Source organism: Gossypium arboreum, chromosome 4 (assembly GCF_025698485.1).
Source record: "Gossypium arboreum isolate Shixiya-1 chromosome 4, ASM2569848v2, whole genome shotgun sequence".
In the NCBI taxonomy this organism is placed as follows: domain Eukaryota; kingdom Viridiplantae; phylum Streptophyta; class Magnoliopsida; order Malvales; family Malvaceae; genus Gossypium; species Gossypium arboreum.
The window spans coordinates 3,356,727-3,382,066 of record NC_069073.1 but is presented as its reverse complement, the minus strand read 5'-3'; the positions used below and the strand labels follow the sequence as shown (position 1 = coordinate 3,382,066).

Below are 25,340 nucleotides of genomic sequence, written 5' to 3'. Positions count from 1 at the left end.
TTTCAAGCTTAACATAAAGCCAAAATCCAATAAGAAAAATTCAAAACAAGGGAATTGAACATAGAACCCAAAGAATACCTCTAAGGCACTTAACCATCAAACCAAATCAAATTTTTTAACGATCATACAGGCTTAACAACAAAAAATTTAGGGCGTTAGAATAAATAAAAGGCAAAAACTGCAACTTAATTATAAATTATTTGAGCCCTAATTATATATGTCCAATTGTTCCATTCATTAGCTCGTTAAAACTAGAAATGAATTATATGTAGAACCAAACGAGTAAAAATAAATAGAAGTTATGAAGTTAGAAAAACAGGTCACATTCACAAATAAATAAAAGTGATGAAGTTAGAGGCCCAATTCCCCTCATTTAACATGTGAGGGGCAACAACCCTAGTGTTTTTATCTAGGGTGTGCGCCCCCTCTTTTAGTTAGACTAGGAGAGTGCTTTTCTATTAAATAATCATTATTTGTGTTATACTTATTTAATTAGTGTAACGTCCCCCTACCCGAGGCCGTTGCCGGAGTCAAGCAGGAGACATTACAAAACTTATCTTAGCACTTAAACAGTTTTCGTAGTAAACTATCCATCTGCGTCACGGTCGCTAAAAAAATCATATCTCGAGTTACAAAACTCGAAATCCAATTCCGTAAATTTTCCCTGAAACTAGACTCATATATCTACTTACTAATTTTTTTCTAGAATTTTTGGTCAGGCCAATTAGTACAGTTTATTAGAAGAAGTCTCCCTGTTTCAGGGTTCGCTACTCGACCCTTGTGCACTACTGAATCAAATTTCTTCCTGTACAGAAATCCAATGACTATGCCATTTGTTTCAATTAAAAATAGACTCAATAAGGAATCCATACAAATAAAGTTTGAGTCCTAATTATAATACACAATTTATGGTGAATTTCTAAAGTCATAACATGGAATCCAGAAATTGTTCTAACCCTGTTTCACCAAAACGTAAATATCTCATAAAACACAACTCTTTTACCTATTTTGTTTCTTCCATATAAAAATAGATTCATTAAGCTTCAATTACATATTTTATTCATCATCTAATTCACTTTATACTATTTTTGGTATATTTTCAAAGTTGGACTACCGCTACTGTCCAAATCTGTTTTAGTAAAAAATGTTGATAACTAAGTTTATAACATCTTCATTTCTTCTCTCTACAACATTTACCAACAATTCCTCTTATTACTCTTCACTAACTTATCAAAACATACCATACTTAAGGTTTTGGTAACATTTACAAAACATACCAAAATATCACTTAACAACTTAGATACTTTCAAAATAACCAAAAGACATCCTAGGTACAATGCCATTTTCTAAAAGATAGAAACTTCACCAATTTGAGTTCGGGATCGGCTTGTATGTTGAGTCCTTATACTTTCAGACCTAGCTGCATGCGGAAACAAACCGTGACGCTGAGAATACTCTCAGTGGTATTTCTATAAACAATAGCTTAATCAACTTTAAAACATGGTAATTCAAACACATTATTGCTATTATTCAATATCAATCAAGACTTTAATAACCTTTACTTTATTTACCCTTATTAACATAACTCGGACATCGACGGATACACGGATCCAACCCACACTCCGGGATAAGCACATAGTGCTTCATCGAATAAATCCGAACTTTAACATTATAGTACATAAAGTACTTCATCGGAACAAATCCGAACTTTAACGAGAGTCGACACATAGTGTCTCATCGACTCAATGTCGAATATCCTAATACTTCCAATTCCTATGACATGTCAACTATATCCGACTAGCCCGACAATCGTTAATAGGGTATTCAAAATCACATTCATTTCAATATGGTAAAAATACTTACCTCATTCACATTTTCATACAATATAAATATCAAATATAGTAATAACGATTAAGCTCGGTTTATAGAAATACAAACCACTATTTATCGAATTTAATCGATATCTTCGTTCACTTTCTCTTTTCCTTCTTTGATGACGTATCCGTGCTACGTTTGCTACTAACAATCATACAATTAAAAATCATCAATATACTAATTCATAAAACACATTTTCACTTTCTATCAAACTTTTACAAAAATTCCAATTTCGTCCTTTTTCCATTACTAATCTTTTTTCTTTAACTTAAGCTTCATATTCTCTTTTAATCAACTCATTAACAATTTCTAACTCATAAAATTCATTATAAAACATAAATTTTGAGCTCTATTCAACTTAATCCCTATTTAAACCTAACTTAGAATTCTTTTAATAAATCACTCAATTTTCACTTCTAACTTCAATTCCTATCAATTTAACCCATAAAACCTCAATTTATTCAACTAAATCAATATCTAAAAATTTTCTATTTTTCTTCATTTTAACCTCATACATGTAGAACTTTGAATTAGGCATCCATAAACATAAAAAGCATAAGAAAATGAGCTAAAACAACTTACCAATCAAGCTTTAGGGCCTTAATCCTCAAATTTCCCTTTTCTATTTCTTTCTTTCTTTCTCACGTTTGCTCTCTGTAACTCTTTCTATGTTTCTTTACTCATTATTCTTTATTCATTATACTATATTATATTATTATTAACCTATAATAAATATAAAATTAACATGTGTAATAGCTATAACATAAAATATCTTATAGCTATTACACATATATACCAACTATTACACATGTTATATCATACATTCACACACATGGCACTTAGGGTCTAATTGCTAGATTAGTCCCTTTTACTTCTTTAATCTATAATTAAACTTTTATTCCTTATGCAATTTAATCCTTTAAACTAAATTCAAGCTACTTCACTTAATTAAACACTAAATAAGCATTCAACCAAAATTTATAAATATTTCTAATAAATATTCATGAATAAATTTCACGGAAACAGTACTCAAGACTCAATTTCCGATACCGTAACTTTCGGTTCATTACAATTAGGATTCTCTTATCTCTCATTATAAATAGTTGGCACTAGTAGAGCTATTAATACTAGTTTTTACACATAAGTTTTTTGTACTATTATTTTGCTAGAAAGTAGTGTAAATTTATTTTCTTAGAATAAATTCTATTTTCTAGGAATAATAATTTCTATGGCTTCTATTGAGAGAATTACTTTCAGTAAAAGTAATAAAATGTTTTTGGTTTTGTGTTTGGTACTTATTGTTCGAGCCCATACTTGATGCAATTCGATGTATGAGGATAGCAGAGAAGGCCATTTGGTTAAAAGTGGGAAACGTTTCGAATTTGTCTCGCACAAAACATATGTATTTTTTTGGTAGAATGTTTATTAGTATAAATATTACAAGTCGACTCGGTTTTGAAAACTTTTAAACTTCCATTGTAACAGTAAACCATTTTCATAACTAAAATTTTTCAACAGAAGGACCTGAAGTCGTGACCTAATTGACTATTTGGACCTGAAGGAATCTAGTGAACAAAGCAACATCGCAATATTGTCAAGTTGAGGGCGCGACATTGGATGAACAAGACTTGGAGGTGTAGCAGAGAATGAGTGAGATGGCGATGTGAAATTGTTAGAAGTCCCGTTGTTGTCTCTTTAAGTCACGACATGGAAAATCTAAAATCACGACGACATGCTGAATCTAACTTGGGAGAACATACCTTTGTCACATTGTGATGCTGTGAAAATAGAGATCGGCAACACTGTGTTACAAATTTGTTGTTATTGACAGTTACTCAAACGGAATTGAACATTCCAACCTTTGACAAGTTAAAATTTAACAAGGGTAAAAGGGTCTTTTAGCTCATTAATATAGAAACACCTTTTTATAGGAAATTAAAGGGATATTAGAAAGGGAGAAATGATAGAGCTTTTAGCTTTTTTCTTTAAAGTTCTTTGTAGATACTTTGTAGAGATTAAATTTGTTATGCATTTCTAGACTCTTTCTTGTTGATGGCAATCTAACATGGAAATAAAAACAAGCTGCGGCTTTGGAGTTTGATGTTACTCCATGAATAAACAACTCTAAACTTTTGTTCTTACTCATTTCTATAACTTGAATGTTTAGTATGTCTGCTTGTACTTTGAACTCCATGTTGTTTTAAATCCTTTTGATGGTTGATTGTGATGTTAGTTGCCAATTGTAGCCAGTATGCATGTTGATGATTAATTTGGTTGGTTGATTGTATTAAAGTGCTTAGTAAACTAGAATTGGCAACTTTAATGGAAGATGTAGATAGATGAGACTTAGAGGGGATTCTATCATGTAGAGATTTAATATGATCATGCAGAATAATGAGGCCGAGAAGTAAGCTATTAACTAACTGAGACTGAGAGGAGATCCTAGGCGGTAGCTATTGAGTTAGATGATACCCAGAGGAGACATCTACAACCAAAGCAATTGAAACATGTTTGTTAATTTCGTGAGTAGCTAGCTAATCAATCGACCATCATCTTGATTAATTGCATAGTCTAAAACGAGAAAGAGGGAAGCTAGATTCATTTATTTGATTTCTAAGCTAAGTTAGTTTTCTATGACGTTTTTCGAATTGCATTAATAATTCTTAAGTCTATTAAATCGATAATTGCTTAACTAGTATTTTACTTGACTTTTGCATGATAACTAGTCAGTCTTTGAGGAAGATGACCTTTGAAATGCTTACTTGAGGCTTTTCATTGTACTACTATATTACAATTTGACACCTTATGTTTGTGATTTTGCCCCAATTGAATTGTTGAATATATTTGATTTTTGATCGTGTGTACAGGCGAGTCAATACACACGGCACGCTATGTGTCATTGTTTAATTATTTCGTTAGCCACGTTAGTTTTTAACAGTATAATTAAATGAAATTTTTAACAAAAATAATCAATTTATTCTTTAATTTGTGTACAAGAATTAATGTATATTTTTAATAAAAATAAAATATAATTTAATTTCTAACATAAAAACCTTCTTAATATTTTTACCTGATATTATAAATTTTCTCTTTGGGTCTCTCCTCTAGTTCTTGTAGTTTTCCTAACGAGAGTTTCCATTGGATAAAAAAATAACAAAGAAAGAAAAAACAAGTCATAATAAATGCATAATTTGCTTTCAATTTAAAAAAAAAAAAAAAAAAGCATAATTTGCCAATAAGCGTGAATGCGTGCATTTGATGCCAAAAACTATTCTTCTTCGCAGCACCACGCACGCAACGCGTAGCTTGCATTCACTTTCCACCGCACTTTCCAACACCAATATTTTATTACGACCATGTGGCCATTAGAGTTCTCTCCAAAGCTAAATAAAATACTAACATTATGATAAACCTAAAACTTTTTTAACCTAAAACTTTTTTAACATAAGTAAATTGATCTTTGTATATAAGTTAAAAGAATAAATTTATCATTTCTATTAAAATTTTATTTATTTGTAATGTTTAAAATTAATATGGTTAAAAAAAATTAATGGTTGACATGTGACGTGTCACATGTATCTCATATTGACGTATAAGAATTAGTTTTTAATAGCAGAAATTGATATAATTTTTTATAGAAAGATCTATTTGCTCTTTGATCTAATGTATATGGACTAATTTGTCTATTTTTTGAGTTAAATGGACAAAATGCAATCTAACTCTTAATACAAGAGCCTTTATGTTATCTTTACGACATTAATTATGAAAATTTTTAGCTTTACACTATTTATATTTAAATTGTATTTAAATAACTAAGACTAATGGTTTTAAGAATTTCTATCCTTATATACCACATAATTAAAAAAAGTTTCTCTCAATTTTAAAATTGTGTAAATTAATCCTTCTAAAAATCGAGCAATTAAATTTTAAAAGTGAGTAATTAAAAGACAATTAATCATGACGCGATGTCTTTTGTCAACTGTGCATAATTTTGGTTGGTATAATAATAAATTTAGCCATCGATGTTTAAATATTTATTAAATTGGTCTTGATTCTATAAAATAAAAAATTAGCCTCAATATTTACACATTTACAAAAATATTAGGGTTAAATTTGTTAAATCATGATCAAGTTACTAGAATGTGTAAATATAAGAGCTAAATTTGTTATTTTACAGATCAAATTTATGTAAAATTGACGAAAAATATTAATGTCATGACTAATTATTTTTAATTTCTTACCTTCAAAATTGATAGGTACTAAAGAATTTCGATTTTTTTGAGAGGAACCAATTTGCTAAATATTGAAATTGAGAGGGATTGGAGATGTGTTTTTACCTAAAAAAAAACACTTCTAAAACCAAAACCAAGTAAAAAAAAAAAAAACCAACAACCCTTTAACCAATAAAATTGCACTAAGTAACCTCTTCACTTTATTGTTTGTCATCTTCAACACCCATTTTCAGATCAGAGAGACAGAGAAACAAGAGAAGAGAATTATTGCGAGGGAAAAGAAATAGACTGTACGATAAGATCCATACTCTCTTTAAGAGTTTTCTGTTGAGAGAAGTTTGGAAAAAAGGCTTTCAGGCCAATCCATGGGTTCTTTTAATCCAATTCAATTCAAGGTTTGGTCTTTCTCCTTTTAATTTCTCTCAAACAATCCGAATTCCCTTCTGGGTTTTCCTTAGATCTGTCTTTGCAATCGCTTTCTTAGTCTCTTTTTTTGTTCATACTTACTGGGTTTTTAGGGTTTTCGAAATTGGTATATAAACTTGATCCTGAAATTAGGGCTTTTGCTCTATTCTGAATACATAGAAAATTAATTAGTATTTGATAACCGGGAAGATGCAATCTAGAAGAAAAGAGGAGCATGTTGAACTATCGCGAACTGTTAAGTCGCGTGGTCAACACAGGGCTGCTGCTGAAGCTGGTCCTCATGACCCTTATCCAGTTTCTCGTCGTGAGGTGATCAATAATCGGTCTCCTCCACTGCGTGGACGGAGGAGCTATAGTCCTAATTCCCTTGATGCGTCTAGGAGGGTGGGCTCAGTTAGGGATCGGATGACCGGATCCATGATGGGGAGGGATTCATATGGTCAGCATGTGGGTAGTGTTACAACTGAAACGGCACGATCAAAATCACCCCTACATGAGCAAATGCGAAAGAAGCCTCATTATGAAGATGAGGGAGTTGTCCATAGAAAATATGATTATGTTGAGCCTGTTGGTTTTGATGATCGTACAAACTCCAGAGCAAGGGGTGTTTATCATGGTACTTCTAGGATGACCAAAGAGAAGGACTATATGGATAACAGAGTTTCAACTATTGATGGGCACGTAATGATGAGCCAGAAATTGTTGCCAGTGGAAGAAATCAATGTAAGAGGGCCACATCGGTTGCCTCAGGATCTAGGTCCAAGCCTAAATTTTTCTGAAACTAGTGGGCAGTTACCATTTTCCTCTCAAGATATTAATATAGGTCAATATGAGCATGAAAAATTTCGGCATCGAGAAACTATACCTTCTAAGAAGGCGACAGTTATGGATTCTTACAAAGAAGACAAACCCATGTTTGACTCCCAGGATGTTACATATAGTATGGTGGAAGCATCTCAATCCAAGGACTTCATGAGCACCAATCAACTTAAGGATTTTCCTAGCACATCTTCTGGTCTCCCTAGGACTGAGTTCCTGTGTTCATATCAGGATGATGCACCCTTACATGTTTCTGAAGAATATCTTAGGAGCAGCAGGAAGCTCACAGAACCGGTGGGATATAATAAGTATGATCAAAGGCCACTTACAGATTCTGTGAGAGATCCTGAATCTGCAAGAAGGAATATGACGTTATATCAGCAATGGACAAATAGTCCGAGCAGAGCTGAATATGAGGATTACGTATACAGAAAACCTAGGGTAATAGGAAGTAATAATCGTGGGTATCCAGTTGAGGACGTAAAAAGGTTGATGCCATCTCAATCTCGAGTTAGCTATGAACATGCACCAGTTGATTACGGTCATATAGGCATGCCAAAACCAAATATTATGCACCATGTTGTAGACAGAATTGATAATACAGATCATTCTTATGGAAGTTCAAGAAAGGCCATTATATGGGATGATCATGCTTTGCAAAAGCAGATAAGTACTGACTACATTGATATGCGTGGATCATATGCACCAATGCATGGTGAGGAATATGTGGGTTCGGAAGATGCCCATGCTGCGTTTGGAAGAAGACTACCACAAGATTATGAAATGTCACATTTGGATGCATCTCACAACCGTCAATTATCAAATTTGAGATCTGATTCTGGTTATGGCAGAGGAGTAGGTCCAATCTTTCAAAATGAAAGAATGATAAATTCTTCTGCATCTAAATATGATGCAGAGCAACGTAGACCAGGTCTAAGAACAAAGAGAATGGAGGACGAGCTTGACATGTACTCAGATAGGATCCTTAAAAGGAAGTTCCTTATGGTGGAAGATATTGATAGGCCAAGTTCTAAAACAATTGTATCCCGAAAATTGCATTCAGCTGGCGACTTTGGAAGTTCATATGACAGTGAGGAGCAGATTGATGAAGATATAATTGGTTTACATGCATCTAGGACAAAACGGTATGGCCACAATGAATATAGAAAAGCTGGAAGGACATATGATGGGCAAGAACATCAAGGAGATTCAGAATTGGATGACTGGTATATGTCCGAAGGTTCTTTGGCACATTCGCAAAGGGTTCCAATCAGATTTTACAAAAATAGTGGTAAATATATTAAGGGAAATCCTGGACCTGTTTCTCTTAGCTGGCATACTTCAAATCATAATGACAGAAGAAGTAACCTTCATAACCAAAACAAAGTTTGGAAGAGAAATGAAGATTATGATGAGGATATAAATGCAAATGATGGTGACATGACTGAAGATTTAGTGAATTATGCAGAGGCTGAGCTGTCCGAGGATTCAGAAGAATTTAAGCAATTGGTACATGAAGCATTCTTAAAGTACTCTAGAAAGTTAAATTTGAACCAGTCTGCTCGTAGAAGATACAAGGAGCAAGGAAATGCTGGTAGTTTGTTCTGCATTGTATGTGGAAGAAGGTCTGTTTTCTTTTCTATTACATGCATTTTAAAGAGGGGCCTATATTTTCATTTAGTTCTTTGCTTCAATGAGGACTTTCATAGTGTTTGTTTAAAGTTGCAATCAACTAAGTATGCAGAGGCCCAAAGGTTCTATCAATTGGTCGTCCTTGGACATTTTTAATGGCCTTTTGAATATTTTGGGAACTAACAAAATCATTACTGTTATTTAGTTATTTAAGTGATGAACTTGAGGTTTTTTTCTTCTGGCCATGCAGTTTGTTCATTAAATTGTAACTAGACATATGATGGTTGGTCATAAACAACTTTATTTCTGGGTCTAATGTCAATTATTTTGCTTCTAAGCAGAAATATGCCTGAGAAATGAGTGTTTATATTAATAATTCGGGTTTCATAAAATGTAATAATGCTAGCGTACCATCTACTGAATGTGAAGTTTATGAATATGTTAACACCATGCAACCTTAGATATAGTAAATGCTTTCATTCACTAAAAGAAGAATAGAGGGGAAAGTAGAGAGTTTCAGCATTTGTGACAAAAAATTGTTGAATGGGCTAGCTTGCTGTGTGATGGGATTTAGGCTTCCAGTTTTTATCAATTTAAGCTTCATAACATTTTATATAGAAGTCCATCCAGTGAGGTTGGAACTTGGAAATTTCCTGCGTTAGATGACATTTGTGTATAGCCCTATAAGTAAGCTAACTGCTGAAAGTTGGTTGATTTTGATACATCAAGTGGAGAACTCCGAGGATTCTTTAAGTGTGCTGATATGGAGAACGTCTTGGCTTTATCGATACTGGATAGAACTTATTGCTTCCCATGCTCATTCTTGACTGATTTGTGAGAAAAGCTGCTTGATTTCAGCAACAGGCATCTAGGATGTTTGGTTTGAGGCATTTGTCCTTGCTCTTTCAGAATCCTTGGATGTTGTTAAGGAGCAAGGTTAGTATCCTTATGTCTGATAGGGGCTTTCATAATCTGAATGTGAGTGACTACTTGAGTGGTAATTCATTTGTCTGTGGCAGATAGGATGATAGTGAGGCACTGCCAGTCAATTATGATGCTACTTGCTTTTAATGGAGAGGTCCATGATGGAGAAGGTCTAAATGGCAGTGTAGATTGGGAACTCAGATAGAGAGATAAAGCTATGTGGTCTGCATTATGTTGCAGATCAGCTTTTTAAGTTCTGTAAAGAACTTTGTAAAAAGTGTGTATTATTTTGTCTTGCATGGTTTTATACAGCAATTTCTTGTAGGTAGCTAAATGTTGATCTTAATGATCCATCCATCCATCTCGCTTCCCCCCCCCCCCCTCCCCCTTCCCCCTTCCCCCTCCTCTCTCGCTCTCTCTTTCTGATGCATTTGATGTATGTGTTTTTTTTTTTTTAATTATCTTTTTTGAAGTAAATTTTTGTTAGTAAAACATTTGCAAATGCAGTCTACTTTTTTGAAGTAGAAGTCAGGTTGCAGTAAAACAGGATGCTTTGCTTGATTAAAGATATACTTTGTTGTTTTTAACTCTTCACTCGTCTTATCTAATGAACTGATGATATAATCCTGTAAATATGAATAGACCTGTCAATTGGACAAGTCAAGTTGGGCTGGGTCAATTCAGGTTTTAAAATTTTTGACACTCGGGCTTGGGCCATTTTGGGTTACTTGTTCGGGTCATTTCTAGTTATGGTTGTTTTTGGGTTTGGGTTGGGTGGTTGCCTTTTTGTGGTCAAATCAGGTTGGCTCGAGTTCAAGTTAAGTTAATCAGGTTGGGTTTTTGGTTTGGGTTAGAATTGATAGGTTTAAATATACCCTCAATATACTGTTGAACTTGGGTGAAAAACAAGAGTTTGTTAAGGTAAGTCACTGTTTGACCTATGTAGAAGGTGTGCTTAGGTTTTGAAACACTTTCGTACTTTATTTCCAGTGACTGTAGAAAAATCGGTTTGAGATACATTAGATTGGAACTGGATATTACTTTTTATGTTCTTGATTTTGATTTCGTTCTCTCTTATCTGATTGGATTCGGGTTGTTTTCCTCTAATGGCTTTGAGAGCATCAATCATCATGAACATCTAGATTAATATTTATTCAAATCAGTCTCTCCTTTTTAAAATTTATTACCATTGATGAACAATGAATCTTCCTCTCTCTATTATTCTTACATATGTGCCTCTTACAGCTACTCAAAGGAATTCATGGACACCCAACGCCTGGTGACGCATGCTTTCATGTCTCACAAGGTTGGGTTGAGGGCAGAGCACTTGGGTCTTCACAAAGCAATATGTGTGTTGCTGGGGTGGGACAGCATAGCACCTCCTGACACTATAACATGGGTTCCCCAGGTCTTGCCTGAAGCTGAAGCCTTGGCTCAGAAGGAGGATTTGGTTCTCTGGCCTCCAATTGTGGTCATCCACAACATTTCCATGGCAAATAACAACCCTCAAGAACAGAAGGTTGTTCCAATTGAAGGGGTGCAGGCTTTCCTAAGAGGTGAGCACTTGACTGATAAATTTGCATGATGATTTATTTAGTAAACGCCTTAATGTATTTAGTAAGCTTTTATACTTACTGGTGAATATGAAGACTGATGTGTATTTATTTGTTTTCATGGATTGTGGTTTTGTTGTTTTTCTTGTTCTTCCCCATGTTGGTTATTGAATGATGACAGATAAAGGGTTTGTTGGGGGGAAAATCACGGTGTGCCTAGGGAGGCCTGCAGACCAAAGTGTTATGGTGGTGAAATTCTTAGGCACATTTACTGGACTGGCGATGGCAGAGAGACTTCACAAGTATTTCGTGGAGAATAAGCGAGGGAGAAAGGAATTTACATCAAAAAATAAGGGGGATGAGGAAATGGGAAAACCCGGTGAGGGGGAGGAACAACTGCTGTATGGATATATGGGAGTATCAGAGGACTTGGACAAACTTGATTTTCATAACAGGAAATGGAGTGTGGTAAAGAGCAAGAAGGAGATCCTGGACTTGGCTAATGATCCTGTCAAAACTGATGAAAGGTAGCTTTTCATAATATACATACATATATCTCTCTGAAGGAATATTTTAGTTAATATCTCTTCTAAAACAAAGCCATTTCATTAAACCTTATTTTCTGCTAGTTTTGTATTGTATCCCAACACTATTAATATCAAAACATATATATATATATATGTAAGATTGTTGTATTTTTCTCTAATTGTCTATCTTCTTAAATTCGATTGCCCAAAAATGATGTTGGGGTCTGATTGGTTTTTCAATTTTGTTGAATTTTCGTATTCATAGAAATATTTTAATTTTATTATTACTTTTGTCTAATTCAGTAAAATTGAACTGTAATTTCAGAATTCAAGATTAAATTATAAAACCGTTGATTAGATTATGAGCAAATAATGAAAATTTATTTATTTTTTAAATGAATCATATTTTAAGAATATTTTGTCTATATAATGTATTTAAATGAAATACTTAAACTATATATATTTTTAGAAAACACCTTTAAAATCTACTCCCTAAAAACTTACCACTAGGTTCATTACTTTCTTAAAAAAAAATAAAGCTATCATTACATTAAAAAGTAATTGTTTGTGTAAGGAAAGAAGTCCTATTTTGTACGTCACTCTTTGCTGCTATAATGTTATCTGTTTAACTAATGCAAGAATGGTGTAATAAATATGATACTAATGTTTGATATGTTTTTTTTTAACATTAATTTTATTATAGGTTTTTATCGTATCTGTGTTTTTTGACACAATGTTTAGAACTACTCATAATTTCTTTACAACCCTTAAATAGGAGACTAATACACTTTAGTACACTCGAACCCGCGTCCTCTTACACTGATAATAATGTCAATGTTAATCGAGCTAAGATTTAATCAATCTGATATGTTTTTTTTTAAAAAAAAAATAGAGGGCAATGAAAGATTAGATTTGGTGTCAATAACAAACTTGATATTAAAGTCTTATTATCAGTTGACTTGTTTGATATGCTTTTGCTTTCAACATTTTACTCAATTTTTATACCTTTTTTGTTTATAATTATATAGCTAACACATGAAAAAAGAATGACAAGTAGGGTTAACAGTTAAACCTAAACTCCAATCCAAAACTAATTAGACAATCCTAATAGACTTAATTAGGGAAGAATTTTAATAAACCACCACAATTTAAAGAATGTTCAAAATTTAAAGTGACAAGGTTAAAATTAACATGCGTGATTGGAGATTAAGAGATACAAAATATTACCATTCTCAATTACTTCACGTAAATAAAAAGTATTTAAGGATGTTTAATTATTGTTGAAATCTACCAGTAACAAGTAAAGAGAGGAAAGTTGTTGAAAAAGCAAATCTCACATCCCTTTACATTGTTAATCTTTTTAAGATAACCACCAAGTATAGAAAACTTACAGCTAAGTACTTGCATTAATAACCAAATACATGCATCTAATTCTAAATTTATATCTAATTTTGAAATTCATGTTGTAATTAACTATTTAATCTACATTTATTCATTCATATATTAATTCCTAATTTACACATCAAATTTATTAAATTAAATAAAATATCTTAAAATCTTCCACCCAAATTAAAATTTTCATGTTACGCCCCATAAGACCTTCAAAACCCAAAATATGTCTAATTTTATCCCTTTCAATTTAGACCATAGTAGCTAACAACTCGATAGATGCTCCTGCATCACAAAACCAATTGAAAACTTACCAAGATGGAACAATCCCAAGTCCATATGACCTAAACAACAATTCAAACTTCAAACGATTCAAATTCAATCTTCATCATTAACTCTAAAAAATTGAATTTGATACTAAAAATTGTTGGATATTTGATGAAGAAAGGATTGAAGCAGAAGCCAAAAAAAAAATTTAAAAATAAAACATGGAGACATCAAATTGTAATCAACCGTTTCATTTGCTTCAAAACATTGATACAAAGTTTACATGAACAATTATGTTTAAATAAGCTAAGAATAATAATAAAATAATTATAACTTGACCAATCTTGGAACTTGATTAATTCAATTTGCTTCTTCATTGACTGATTTCAGTCTAATCAACAACTAAAACATTTTATTAAAAATTATCAGTGTTTCAGTGCAAGTCAACAAGTTGGCAACTTGCAGAGTAATGGCCCACATGTATAAGCTCACCAAACATAACTTGCACTTTTGGAGACTTCATAGCTTTGGTAAGCTTACAGTCTTGGGGGAGCTCACACATTTGATGAGCTCGCATTTTTGGAGGGTTTGCATTTTTGCGACCTGTGTTCACCATTGTATGGATAATCACTTCACAACAAAAATAACAGTGGTGGAATTGTAATTAAATAATTTTTATAGGATAAAAATTTTTATAATCAATTTAATTCTAATATCCTCTAAATTTTTAATGAATATTTAAAATTTAATATAAAAATGTGTTTATAAAAAATTTATATTTTTATGTAACTTGTAAGGATATTGAAAACTTAACTACAATGTTTATATGTGTATTTTGCTTCTTTGAAATGAATATCTATAATATATAAAAACACTAGTTTAGAAAAACTTTTCAGTGACGAGAATACATTTTATTTTTCGTCATATTACTAAATTCACGTTATAAAATAAAATAAAAAAGTTAAAAATAAAATGAAGTTATGATCATTATAATTCAAATTACAATTATTAATTAAAAATTTTGATTTATAAAAGGTTGGCTAATTTTATTGATGTATTTTATGCATCTTAATTATTACTTAATTAATATATTAGAATTAATTATTTTAATCCGCTATTGTTTTAAATAATGTTACTTTGTATTAATTATATAAAGTAAAACTATATTGTATGTTGAATATGTTAAAATTATTTTAATTATTATTTGAAAATTTTCTATTATAATTGTCGAAATCATTTTTAAGTTTTGAAAAACGTGGATCGACTTTAAAAATATAGAGTCGCCACCAATCCTTTTTGAGGTGTGATTGGGCCACCCTAAAAATGATCGTTTTAACAAAACATTTGGGCCTATTAAAACAATAATTTTTTTTTGGTCTGCTAAGTTTGAGAAAATGGGCTCGGGAGTCGGTTACGTACGAGGAAGGATTAGCACCCTCGTAACGCCCAAAAATTGGCACCTATTTGATTAGTTAATGTCTTCCTGTCAAAATTTGAAAAGACTTTAGAGTACGATCCTTTTATTTAAAAGAAAATCGGAATAAATTGGGTAAAATGTAAAGACCTACTCATCTCGAAGGGGGAAAATGCCATATCCAGTAAGTTAGGGTTTAACATTTCAGACCTTCGGGACTAAGTTGGTTTTCGATTTTTAAAATTCATGTATGAAGGTTCAAAAGAAGGATATTTGGTCCTTCAGGACTCATAAAAAATTAGAACTCAGTAAGTTAGAGCTCAATCTCTCAGAACTCTCAAATACTGAAGGTTGCCTTGATTTTGGAAATCACTATCCTCAATATGACGCGATGCCACACCCAGTAAGTTAGGGTGCAACGTCCCGAATTTCAAGAATAGGTTTATAATTGAACCTCATACAATTAGATTTAAGAAGGGTACTCAATTATTTAGGTTCAACGAGGAAAATTGGAACCCAGTAAGTTAGAGCACAATCCTCCCGAGGATCCTAAATATCGAATATTGCCTTTATTTTGAAAACAATCGAGGATAATCTTTGAATAAAAATGAATTTGGGGCGGTTGAAACTTAACAAAAAATGATAACATGCAATATGAAAATAGCAATATAATAATAAACTTGACAAGATATATATTAATACCCGAATATAGTAAATATAAGGAAAATCAACAATAACTATAACAATAGTAATAAATATAATATCATAACAAACATAGCAATAAAGATATTAACGATACGAAAATGCATAATAGAAGTGAAAATAATATGTCGAATGATGACGATATATATAGTGATAATAGTAAAGTTAAAATAACAATGCTAAACTAGTGAAAGTGAAAAATAATAAATAATAATAATTTAGTATAAAAATATTCAATAAAAAACTATGGTATATAAAAATAATATAAATAATATAGTAGGTCTATTAATAATAATATTAAAAAACTTTAGCGAAAATATATACATATAAAAATTATAAATAATAATAGTAAAATAATAGTAGTAAACGGTAAAAAGAAATATGATAAATAAAATATAATACGATATAATAAACTATATTTAAAATTATTAACTTTTAATAAAATATAAAAAATTAAAAATAAATAGTACAGAAAAATGATTATTAGTAAAAACAAAATAATATAACAAACAATGTAATAAATATAATGACAATTTACATAAAATAATTAGTTTTACTTTAAATATATATATACATATACTAAGCATACAACAAATATATAAATAAATAAATAATATAATAATGTGAAACATAACTCAAATTGATTAAATTAAATGAAAATAAATATAAAAAATAATGAAAATGATATAATAAGTATAAAAATAATATAATAAAAATAATATAATAAATAATAGGAAAGTAGCTAAAAATGATAGTAAAAAATAAAAATAAAATAGTAATAATAGGTTAATAATAATAATACCAAAAAAATTAATTTTGTGATAAAAGTGTTTGAGATAAAAAAAAGGCTTAATTGGAATCAAAACGGGAGTTCTAGGGTAAAACATAAATAAAAGGGGAAGGGAGGACCACATTGGAGCGCGCATGAAACAAGGGGGCTTAAAAATATAATTTACCTAAATTCCTGAACCCAGCATTTAATATGGACCAAATTAAAAGCTGCACAAAATTGCTGGGCGAAATTCAAAAACAAAAGTGAAGCAGATTTGGGCAGCAAGAAAATGCACAGGGATTTAGTGCCCAAATTGACCCTTTAAGGGAAAAACTCATGGGCCCAAAAAAGACCCATTTTATTTTTTTATTGTTTTTCAAAAAAAAAGCAGAATGCTTCTTCTTCCCTGCTCCCTCTCCATTTTTGCTAGGAATTCAACCTAGCTTGCGCCACCCTGGAGGATCATCGGTGCCACGCACGTCCACCCCACCGCCGGTTCACGGATCAAGACCAGGTAAGCCCTCATTTCTTTCTTTTTACTTAAAATCAGTCTATAAACAAAAAAAAAAAAGAAAAAAAAATACGAATCAAAAGAAAGTTACAGGAAGAAGAATGAAAAATCACCTTTCAAACCTTCAACCAGATTTTTGATTTACTTCTGATTTCTCTATAATTTCTGCTAGTGTATTTATATAATGAGTAAAAAAAAAAAAATCCTTTTACAATGTTTTCGAAGGCTTTTATAGCCTTTTTTTTTACAACAATTTCTTGCTTGTCTGTAGGTTCAGTCGAGCATGTCTCTGATGTGGCCTAGTAGAGGGGCGCACGACGCAGAGGGACGTGCAACGTGCGGTGCTTGGGAACCTCCACTGTTGCGGCGGCTGAGGGTGTTAGCTGCTACGGTTTTCATTTTTTTGTTTTATTGATATTTGGGCTAGGTTTTATGTGAGCTTGTGTTTTGTTTTGTATTTGAGTTTTAATAAGTTTTAGGCCAGGCAAAAAATTAGGTTCAACAATAATATTTGAATTGATAAATTAGTACGGTATATTCTAATTATATTCAATAATTTAAATAAAAATACTATTTACTACTGTAGTTAAAAATATAATATTTAAAATCACATGACATTAAAAATTATTATTGAAGAAATCAACAACACATATAGATGTTAATAATAATAGATGAATGGACTTGATTGCAAATTATGAGTACCCCAACCGTTAAAAGATACACACAATTTTGTATAAAAAATGCAAAAACAAGAGACATTAAATTCCCTCTTGGCACATTTATTGAAAATAAAATAAAGTAGTGGCATCTTCTCATCTCCTTTGGAAGTTAAGGAACTTGATACCATAGGCAAACACAAACAAGAAGAGAAGAACCCAACCAATATGGGCTGCAACAACTGCTGGAAGGAAGCTATAGTCAAACCCTAGGCTTTTCTCGAGGAAATCTTTTATTGCTATTGGAATTTCTCCAGTTGTTACAACCATGTCTGATTTGTCACCAACTTGGGATGTGACTAGCCCATAGATTGTCCATGCAACTGGAGATGCCCAGTAGTACCACCTCCACCATATTGGAATTTCCTGCATGCATTTTCAATCATGGGGTTGAGATATATTTTGTTTATATAGCGCTTAAATGATTGTTTCCATGTTTGAACACGTACCGTCCTAGGGATGAGGAAACCAGAGAAGAGGTTCCAAAAGCTTAGGAAAAAGGACATGATAATGGCAGCAAATTGATGGTTAGGAGTAAGAGCTACAAGCATCATCCCATAGAGTGTGAAATACATGAAGCACATCAATATGAAGAAGTAGAACATGAAAAACCTTCCAACTTCCATTTGGAATCCTATCATTGTGTAAAGTAGTATACTGTATACCAATGTTTGTATTGAAACATATATTGCCTCAATTGCCACCTGCAACATATAACACAATATGTAGTTTATATCAGCTACTTATTGTGTATTTGAGGAATCTACACTATGATTTCAGCTTCTTTTTTTACCTGAGCAAATGCATAAGGCAATGGTGAATACATTCCTGCTGCCCTTTCACGATAGAAGACTGTTCTTTCGATTGCTACAACGGATTGCACTGCCGAAGTGTTGGTGGCTCCGAGGAAAAGGACCGCAGAGTACATTGCTCCCAGCAGATTCATCAGATCTTGCTGCTTGTGTCTGTTCAATTAACAGTTTGCAAAATTATCATAAAAAGAAATTCAATAAGGTAATACATAACAATAGTCAGAGATGAGTTCTTTGATGGCAAAGTTTAGTCAAAGGTCATTTTCAAAATACTGTGTAAGGAGAGAATATCCTCATTATCTGTTAGTATTTTTCTAGTGTTAAACTGTAGTTTGTTAATTACCATAATAATAAACTTTTGGACTTACATCTTATTTCCTTTGTCCCAGAAAATTACTCCAAATATGATACCAACGAAAAAGGTCATGAAGAATCGGATGGCGTTGTATTGGGGATTCCTCCAATATGAGTGGTACTGCTTCCAAAAGCAGGCTTTGCATTGAGTAAAGAAGTCTTGAGAGTATGTAGTTGGGAAGTGAAGGTCCCTAGTTCCAGGCACTGGGGTGCATAGATCTTTGATAAGTTCCTCATTTTTCCTAGTAAATGACAGACCTCAGTTGAGAGGAAAATGTGGAGGAAGATACAGGCAGAAAAGGATAGTCGTTTCAATTTAGTTACCTATAAAGTTCAGAATTGGCATAAATTTCAGCAAAATCGACGTCAAGCTGAGCCTCAACAGCAGTGGAACTGATTTCCAACATCCATGTTGCAGGATTGTAGCCTCCTTGGATCTTAGGAACTCCTGGCACGGCCTGCACAAATTTATTAAACATAAGTTGTGACAAAGGCCTCGAAGAGTTCAAACACCATTTTCATCATATATGAGGTGTGTGAGAGAAAAGATTCTCACTTCAAAGTATTCTACAAGTTTGTGAGAATGGCAACCAAGTGGTCCGGCATAAATGACTTGCCCTCCTCTCTTCATCAAGAATAGCTGCAAACAAAAAACGGAAGTCTCTTAAGCAAGTGCATTGGAATTATAAAAACAAATGAAGGAAAATTTCCAACAAATACCTCGTCGAAAGCTTCAAATATGTCTATGCTTGGTTGGTGAATTGTGCAAACCACAGTTCTCCCTGTATCCACTGTATTTCTCACAGTTCGCATTACGATGGCTGCTGCTCTAGCATCAAGGCCTGATGTTGGTTCATCCATGAAGATGATCGATGGATTCGCAACCAACTCTACAGCTATTGTGAGCCTTTTTCGTTGTTCAGTTGACAGGCCATCAACTCCGGGAAGGCCAACTAGAGAATTCTTGAGAGGATTAAGCTCTACCAGATCCATTACTTCTTCAACAAACATCTGTTGCACAATTATCAAATTGAAAGATGAACTTGGTAAATTTCAACTTTAAACTTCATCTACACATAGAATATCCTTTCAGTTGATATATAAGAACAGAAAAGATTAAAGGATTGTACACATTTCATGATGAGTATAGAAAGAAAACTTGCCTTTCGTGTTTCTGCGTTAACCTCCTTTGCAAGACGAAGCCAAGCAGAGTACACAAGCGATTCATAGACAGTAACATGTGGGGAATGGATATCATTTTGTTCACAATAACCGCTAACCCGAGCAAAAGTTTCTTGGTTCTTCGGATATCCAGAAATGCTGATACTTCCTTCAATATACCCACCGGTTTTTCTTCCTGCTAGCACATCCATCAAGGTGGTCTTTCCTGCTCCACTAACCCCAACTAATGCTGTTAAGACACCAGGTCTAAAAGCACCACTTACATCTCGCAGTAATCGAAGACGAGTCTCTTCAATTCCTTGGCCTTTCATTTCCTGAAGTTGATATCAATGAAAAATAACTATTTTCTTCTTTTGAATGAAATATATATATATATATATATATTCTTTTCATTTTAAGGTGAAATTGCTGAGAGTAAGTAGAAATAAGGAGAAGTGACTCACAGCAGGCATGTCAACGAAGTAACTGACATGATCAAATGCAAGTGACAAGGGTTGGAAAGGTAACACCATTCCTTTCTTTGTAGATGCTTGGTCTGAAGCGCTAAGAATTGAGTTGTCAAGAGTATCCTTCATTGCCATATCCAATCCTGCAAGCATTTCAGCACAAGAAAAAGACATGTACGATTTTAACTTGTAAGCTCGAGTGCTATTGACATGCTAGGATGATCCAACAATTGTATTTTTCATACGCAATTGGCTCAAGTATCAAGTTAAAACAAGTCAAACCTTCAAAGATTGAAGCAGCTGATGGTGAACTCATTTCTATGGATTTCAAATTATGCTGCCCGTCGGAAGATGATTGCTTCTTGTTCTTATTCTCATCACCCTCATCCAAAATAACAGATTTGGAATCTCCCAGAGCTGCATTTCATTTTCAATTTTCTTTCAAAATCAGATTGTTCTTTGGTAAACAGAATGGACATTAGCATGAGTTCAGTAGCTTACGATTCAAATACGTTAATGCGACAATAAACAAGAGATTAAAAAGCAGAGAAAATCCAAGGAGTGCTGCAACACAAATCCAATACCAGAACTCTTCTGTATACATGCCTCTGGATTGGAGAAGAGCCTTCCCTACTGAGATGGATTGATTAAATGGCATAGGCTGCAATATCAAAAGCAAGGAAAATATCAAGATAATCTGAGGAACATTTTGTATGATAATTAAGAGTTATCTGCCTATTCTTAAGAGATCTTACAATACTCCATCTTTTGTCAAGAAATTCATTGATGACAATGGCATTTTGTCCATATGACATCGGAGAGATGTAATAGCCCCAAATCATCCATGACTTGATGTCATCTGCAGAAAGAGATTAGAGAAGTTGCCTGAGAGTGATAAATAACAATAATGATGAGGAACCTAAGCATCCATTTATGTCAGTACCATTCATGGAACCATAAACAATTGTATTGGACCAGATATGTTCAAAGACGGTACATTTCAACTAGAAAAGAAAAATGTAATCAATGTATAGACAAAAATCAGTTAGTTACTTTTAGCGACAACAAATCCACCAAGGACAAAAACCACCAGCAGGGTAAAGGTACCAAGTGTGTTTGCTACAACTTGTGTTCTTCCAACTGCAGCGATGAAGCGGAAGAGAGACAGTGCCATCTGGTGAATGCCAAAGAACGCTAGGAATTGACGGAAAAACCTAAAACATTATCCATTAAGGACATGTTATTGCATACAGTTATAGACTAAGGAAACTCAGAGGAGGAAAAAATGGCTAAATGCAATCAAGTGTAGAAGTATATGTTCTTTCTCATACCTACTGGCACCTGGAGCAAAACCAATAGTGTAATAAGTTAGGATGATCCATATCCCTGACTCTAGTAAAGAAAGGGGAATTCTAAGGACCCAAATTGGCAAGGCAAAGGCCCATGCTGGATAAAACATGAAATCCCTTTGTTTGAAGAATACCGGAAGCCTAAATATGGTTAGTGCAAGCTCAGCCATCCCGTTAAACATTACATTAATGAGACTGAAGAACAGTGCACCATAAAATTTCACACCATTTTCAATTAGACCAGCTTTCATTTTTGTCCTGAAAAACACTGTGAAAGCAATGACAGACATAATGGTAATTTGGGTGGTCTTGAATATGTATACGAAAGAGTTACGCTTCATCAATAGCCACTCTCTTGCAAAACAAGCCTTGAAAAGTTCCCAGTTTGAGATTCCATATCTTTCTTTCACCAAAGCTGCTGGATGAGTTTTAGACTTATCATATGGAACTCTAAGTTCATCATCAAGCTTTTGACCAATGTGGAAAGAGTTGAAATGCGCCACGAACTCTGGTACAGATATATGTCGATAAGGTTCGTCCTTTCTACACCAATACTGCTGTTGGTCCTTTTTGGAAGTCACTTCTTGTAAGAAATCTGCCACTCCTTTCCTTTCTGGACATTTGAATCCCACACTTTCAAAGAATTCAAGAACATTCTCTCTCGGTCCTTGGTACACTATCTTACCCTCAGAAAGCAAGATAATGTCATCGAAAAGGTCATAGGTTTCTGGTGCAGGTTGCAGAAGAGAAATAATCATAGTTACATCCATGATATGAACCATCTGCTTCATAAACTTTACAATCTGAAAAGTTGTAGAACTATCAAGACCGGTTGAAATCTCATCCATGAAAAGAGCTTTTGCAGGTCCGACCAACATTTCACCTGCATATTGCATAACTAGCTCTTTTTAGGTTTTTCTTAAAAAGTTAAATGGTAAACTTTCCAATCGATTAAACGCTTCAAATGACGAGGAAACACGAAGTCAAAACATGGTTGATGTCATGGTGTACTTAAAATTGCTTTACTGGAGGAGGTTGCAAATGCTGAGACTTGAATCTCAGATATAGTGAATGCCTCCCTTTAAGGATGGCTACATGAACCAACTAGGGTTAAGCCCCGGTTCCAAGTCTGTTCACTTCTTTTCTATAACTAGTTTACCTGTAGTTACACGTTTCTTCTGTCCACCAGATATGCCCCTTCTCATATCATCACCCACCATGATATCAGAACAGATATCCAGTCCAAGAATCTATAACCACATCACAGTTAAAAAGCCAAGCGTGAGAAATGAGACTACTGCTGAACAGGAAATCTAAAGAATAAAACCAGAAAGAGATGGAGGCAACAATGAACAAACCTTGAGCACATAATCAGTTCCAAGACTAGTCTTTTGGCCAACCATTGCAGTAGCTTTCATGAATGCATCAATTTCAGGATCTGGTTTGATGCCTGCTTGTTTCTCCCTCCTTGACAACTCTGCCAAGAGTTCATATCGAGTTCCAATCCCCAAGCACCGTCCTGAGAAATCCAGTGTCTCCCTAACTGTCATCTCACCATGGTGAAGGTCATGTTGACTTATATAAGCACTTGTCCTTTGAGGGATGAATTCATGAAATTCATGACCACAATAAGTAATTTTTCCTGATACCTATTCAAGGATTGAACATTGTTCATCAGTAAACTTAACCAAACGTTTCAAGTCATGTTAATAATAATAATAAACTACATAATTTGATTATACAGACCCTTAAATCGGTGTCGGTCTTCCCAGCAAGTGCCTGCAGCAATGTAGTTTTTCCAGACCCTGGAGGTCCTAAGAGCAGTGTCATCCTATTTGTATAAGATGAAGAAAATGAGTTTAAAAAATTTCCAGGGAAATTGAAGTTAATAGAAACTTCATTCTTAGAGAGTCATGAACTATTAATTGATAATCCTCGGAAATGAAAGTAATACCTTGATGGTTTCACTATTCCACTGACATCTCGGAGTATATTGACCTCTCTTTTCTTGGAAGGGAAAAGCTTGATTAATCCAAGAACTCCCTATTTTATCAAAATGCAAACCAAAATTGAGCACTTAATATATATGTATATATATAATATTTCTTCCAAAAAGAAAAAAAAAAAAGATTATCCAAGAGAAATCACCTCAATTGTGTTCAAGGTTGAATTCAGCAAAGTTGGAAGGGCTCTGGTTCCAAGATAAGCATCCCCTTCAATGGATAAATGCTCGAACCGAACTTCAATCTTTGGAACATCAATTCCCACCCTTTTCAATAAAAAAGTTTAAGGTTACATATTTAATTAAAGTTACTGAAAACAAGAACGTAAATCCCGAAAAGAAAAGGAGGATGGTATGCATGTATGTATAGAATGTAGGCACCTGTCGGTTCTCTCCCTGAGCCTAAGAAGAAACCTCTCATTATCCTCTTCAACAACCCTTAGCACACTTTCCATAAGATTCTTCTTGTCTTGCACGTCAAGGTTATCGATATCAACTTGTTCATATCCAACTTTCCCTTCTTCCAAAACATGCTTCAGCATCCCTTTCCTGAGACGATCATATGTAGGCAGCCTTTCAATGGCCGCCCATTTCAGCTCTTCCTCATCTTCTTCCCTGCCACTTTTTTGGAACACATCGGTTTGGCTATTCCATGCCTCCCTTATACTAGCTGAAGCCCAGCCTCGTTGGCTTCCCGACGGGGCCAAACTCATCCTCCGGCTCATTGACCTCTTGCTCATTGACCGGTTGCTCATCGACCTCGCAAGATCATCTCCAGCCAGTGCTGATGCCATTCCCAATGCTAGCCTCTTTTTACTGCAACACTATCAAAACAACAAGCATATGAAAGACAGAAGGGAGGGCAGCTTAGGTTTGGAGTGAATGATGATGGAAAGTGAGTGGGTGTGGGCATGGTTTATGTAGGTGAAGATGGTTTACAAAGAGAGTGTTGTAGTGACAGAAAAGGGTATTCCAGAGTTTGAAGAAAGTTGAAACAAGTTCATCAAATTATCCTCACTTTTGTCAACTTCCAACTCTTACAATATTATCAACTATTTTCATATATATATATACATAGGATGTTTCTTTAAAGGAATCTTCGACGGCCCATAAGAAGACAATAGCATTATTCAGTATTGATAAAAAAAACAAAACCTAATATGTGTGATTACCATATTAAATACAATGTGTGGTATTATAAAATTATATATAGAGAGAAATATTATCAAGAAAACAACTTTTCTAAGTATTTTATATATATTCCGGATTTCTCATATTCTTTCTCAATTTATAAATAGGAGAATGATTTTCAGTGCACTCAAACTCACGACCGACCTCCTATATTGATAACAATATCCATATTAATCATGTTAAGAATCAATCGACCTAACTTTAGTTACTTTTGTAATTTAAGTTAAAATTTTATGACGTAAACA

At 33.5% G+C, this 25,340-nt stretch overlaps 2 protein-coding genes and 1 long non-coding RNA gene across 10 annotated transcripts; 2 read left to right on the top strand and 1 right to left on the bottom strand.

Moving 5' to 3' along the window:
• The first annotated feature begins 6,263 nt into the window (after positions 1–6,263).
• Positions 6,264–12,167, top strand: LOC108460485 (uncharacterized). 2 transcript variants are annotated; one of them, XM_017760002.2, is made up of 3 exons: positions 6,264–8,977; positions 11,154–11,464; positions 11,643–12,167. In XM_017760002.2, the coding sequence occupies exons 1-3, from the start codon at positions 6,723–6,725 to the stop codon at positions 11,990–11,992; spliced, it is 2,916 nt and encodes a 971-aa protein (XP_017615491.1). In that variant the 5' UTR covers positions 6,264–6,722; the 3' UTR covers positions 11,993–12,167. The 2 variants fall into 2 exon arrangements, 1 of the variants encoding a protein (XP_017615491.1); XR_008281573.1 differs by lacking the exon at positions 11,643–12,167 and having other exon boundaries at positions 6,264–9,920; positions 10,004–11,355.
• A 4,721-nt stretch (positions 12,168–16,888) lies between these two features.
• LOC128291403 (uncharacterized) lies at positions 16,889–17,611 on the top strand. The gene is made up of 2 exons (XR_008281177.1): positions 16,889–17,046; positions 17,315–17,611. It is a non-coding gene; the product is annotated as an uncharacterized LOC128291403 (long non-coding RNA).
• A 244-nt stretch (positions 17,612–17,855) lies between these two features.
• Positions 17,856–24,943, bottom strand: LOC108459413 (pleiotropic drug resistance protein 2-like). Of its 7 annotated transcripts, none has more exons than XM_017758778.2 (21): positions 24,649–24,943; positions 24,286–24,594; positions 24,051–24,171; positions 23,857–23,945; positions 23,649–23,733; positions 23,261–23,551; positions 23,062–23,152; positions 21,885–22,785; positions 21,607–21,767; positions 21,309–21,412; positions 21,055–21,214; positions 20,827–20,970; positions 20,551–20,636; positions 20,089–20,421; positions 19,646–19,936; positions 19,482–19,565; positions 19,250–19,383; positions 18,940–19,167; positions 18,553–18,724; positions 18,209–18,463; positions 17,856–18,125 (listed from the first exon to the last, which is right to left on the bottom strand). In XM_017758778.2, exons 1-21 carry the CDS (start codon positions 24,696–24,698, stop codon positions 17,856–17,858), a joined length of 4,359 nt encoding a protein of 1,452 aa, XP_017614267.1. In that variant the 5' UTR covers positions 24,699–24,943. The 7 variants fall into 7 exon arrangements, with proteins under 7 accessions (XP_017614267.1, XP_017614268.1, XP_017614266.1 ...); XM_017758779.2 differs by having other exon boundaries at positions 20,551–20,650; positions 20,892–20,970; positions 24,286–24,633; positions 24,664–24,943; XM_017758777.2 differs by having other exon boundaries at positions 24,286–24,943.
• Positions 24,944–25,340: the final 397 nt, after the last annotated feature.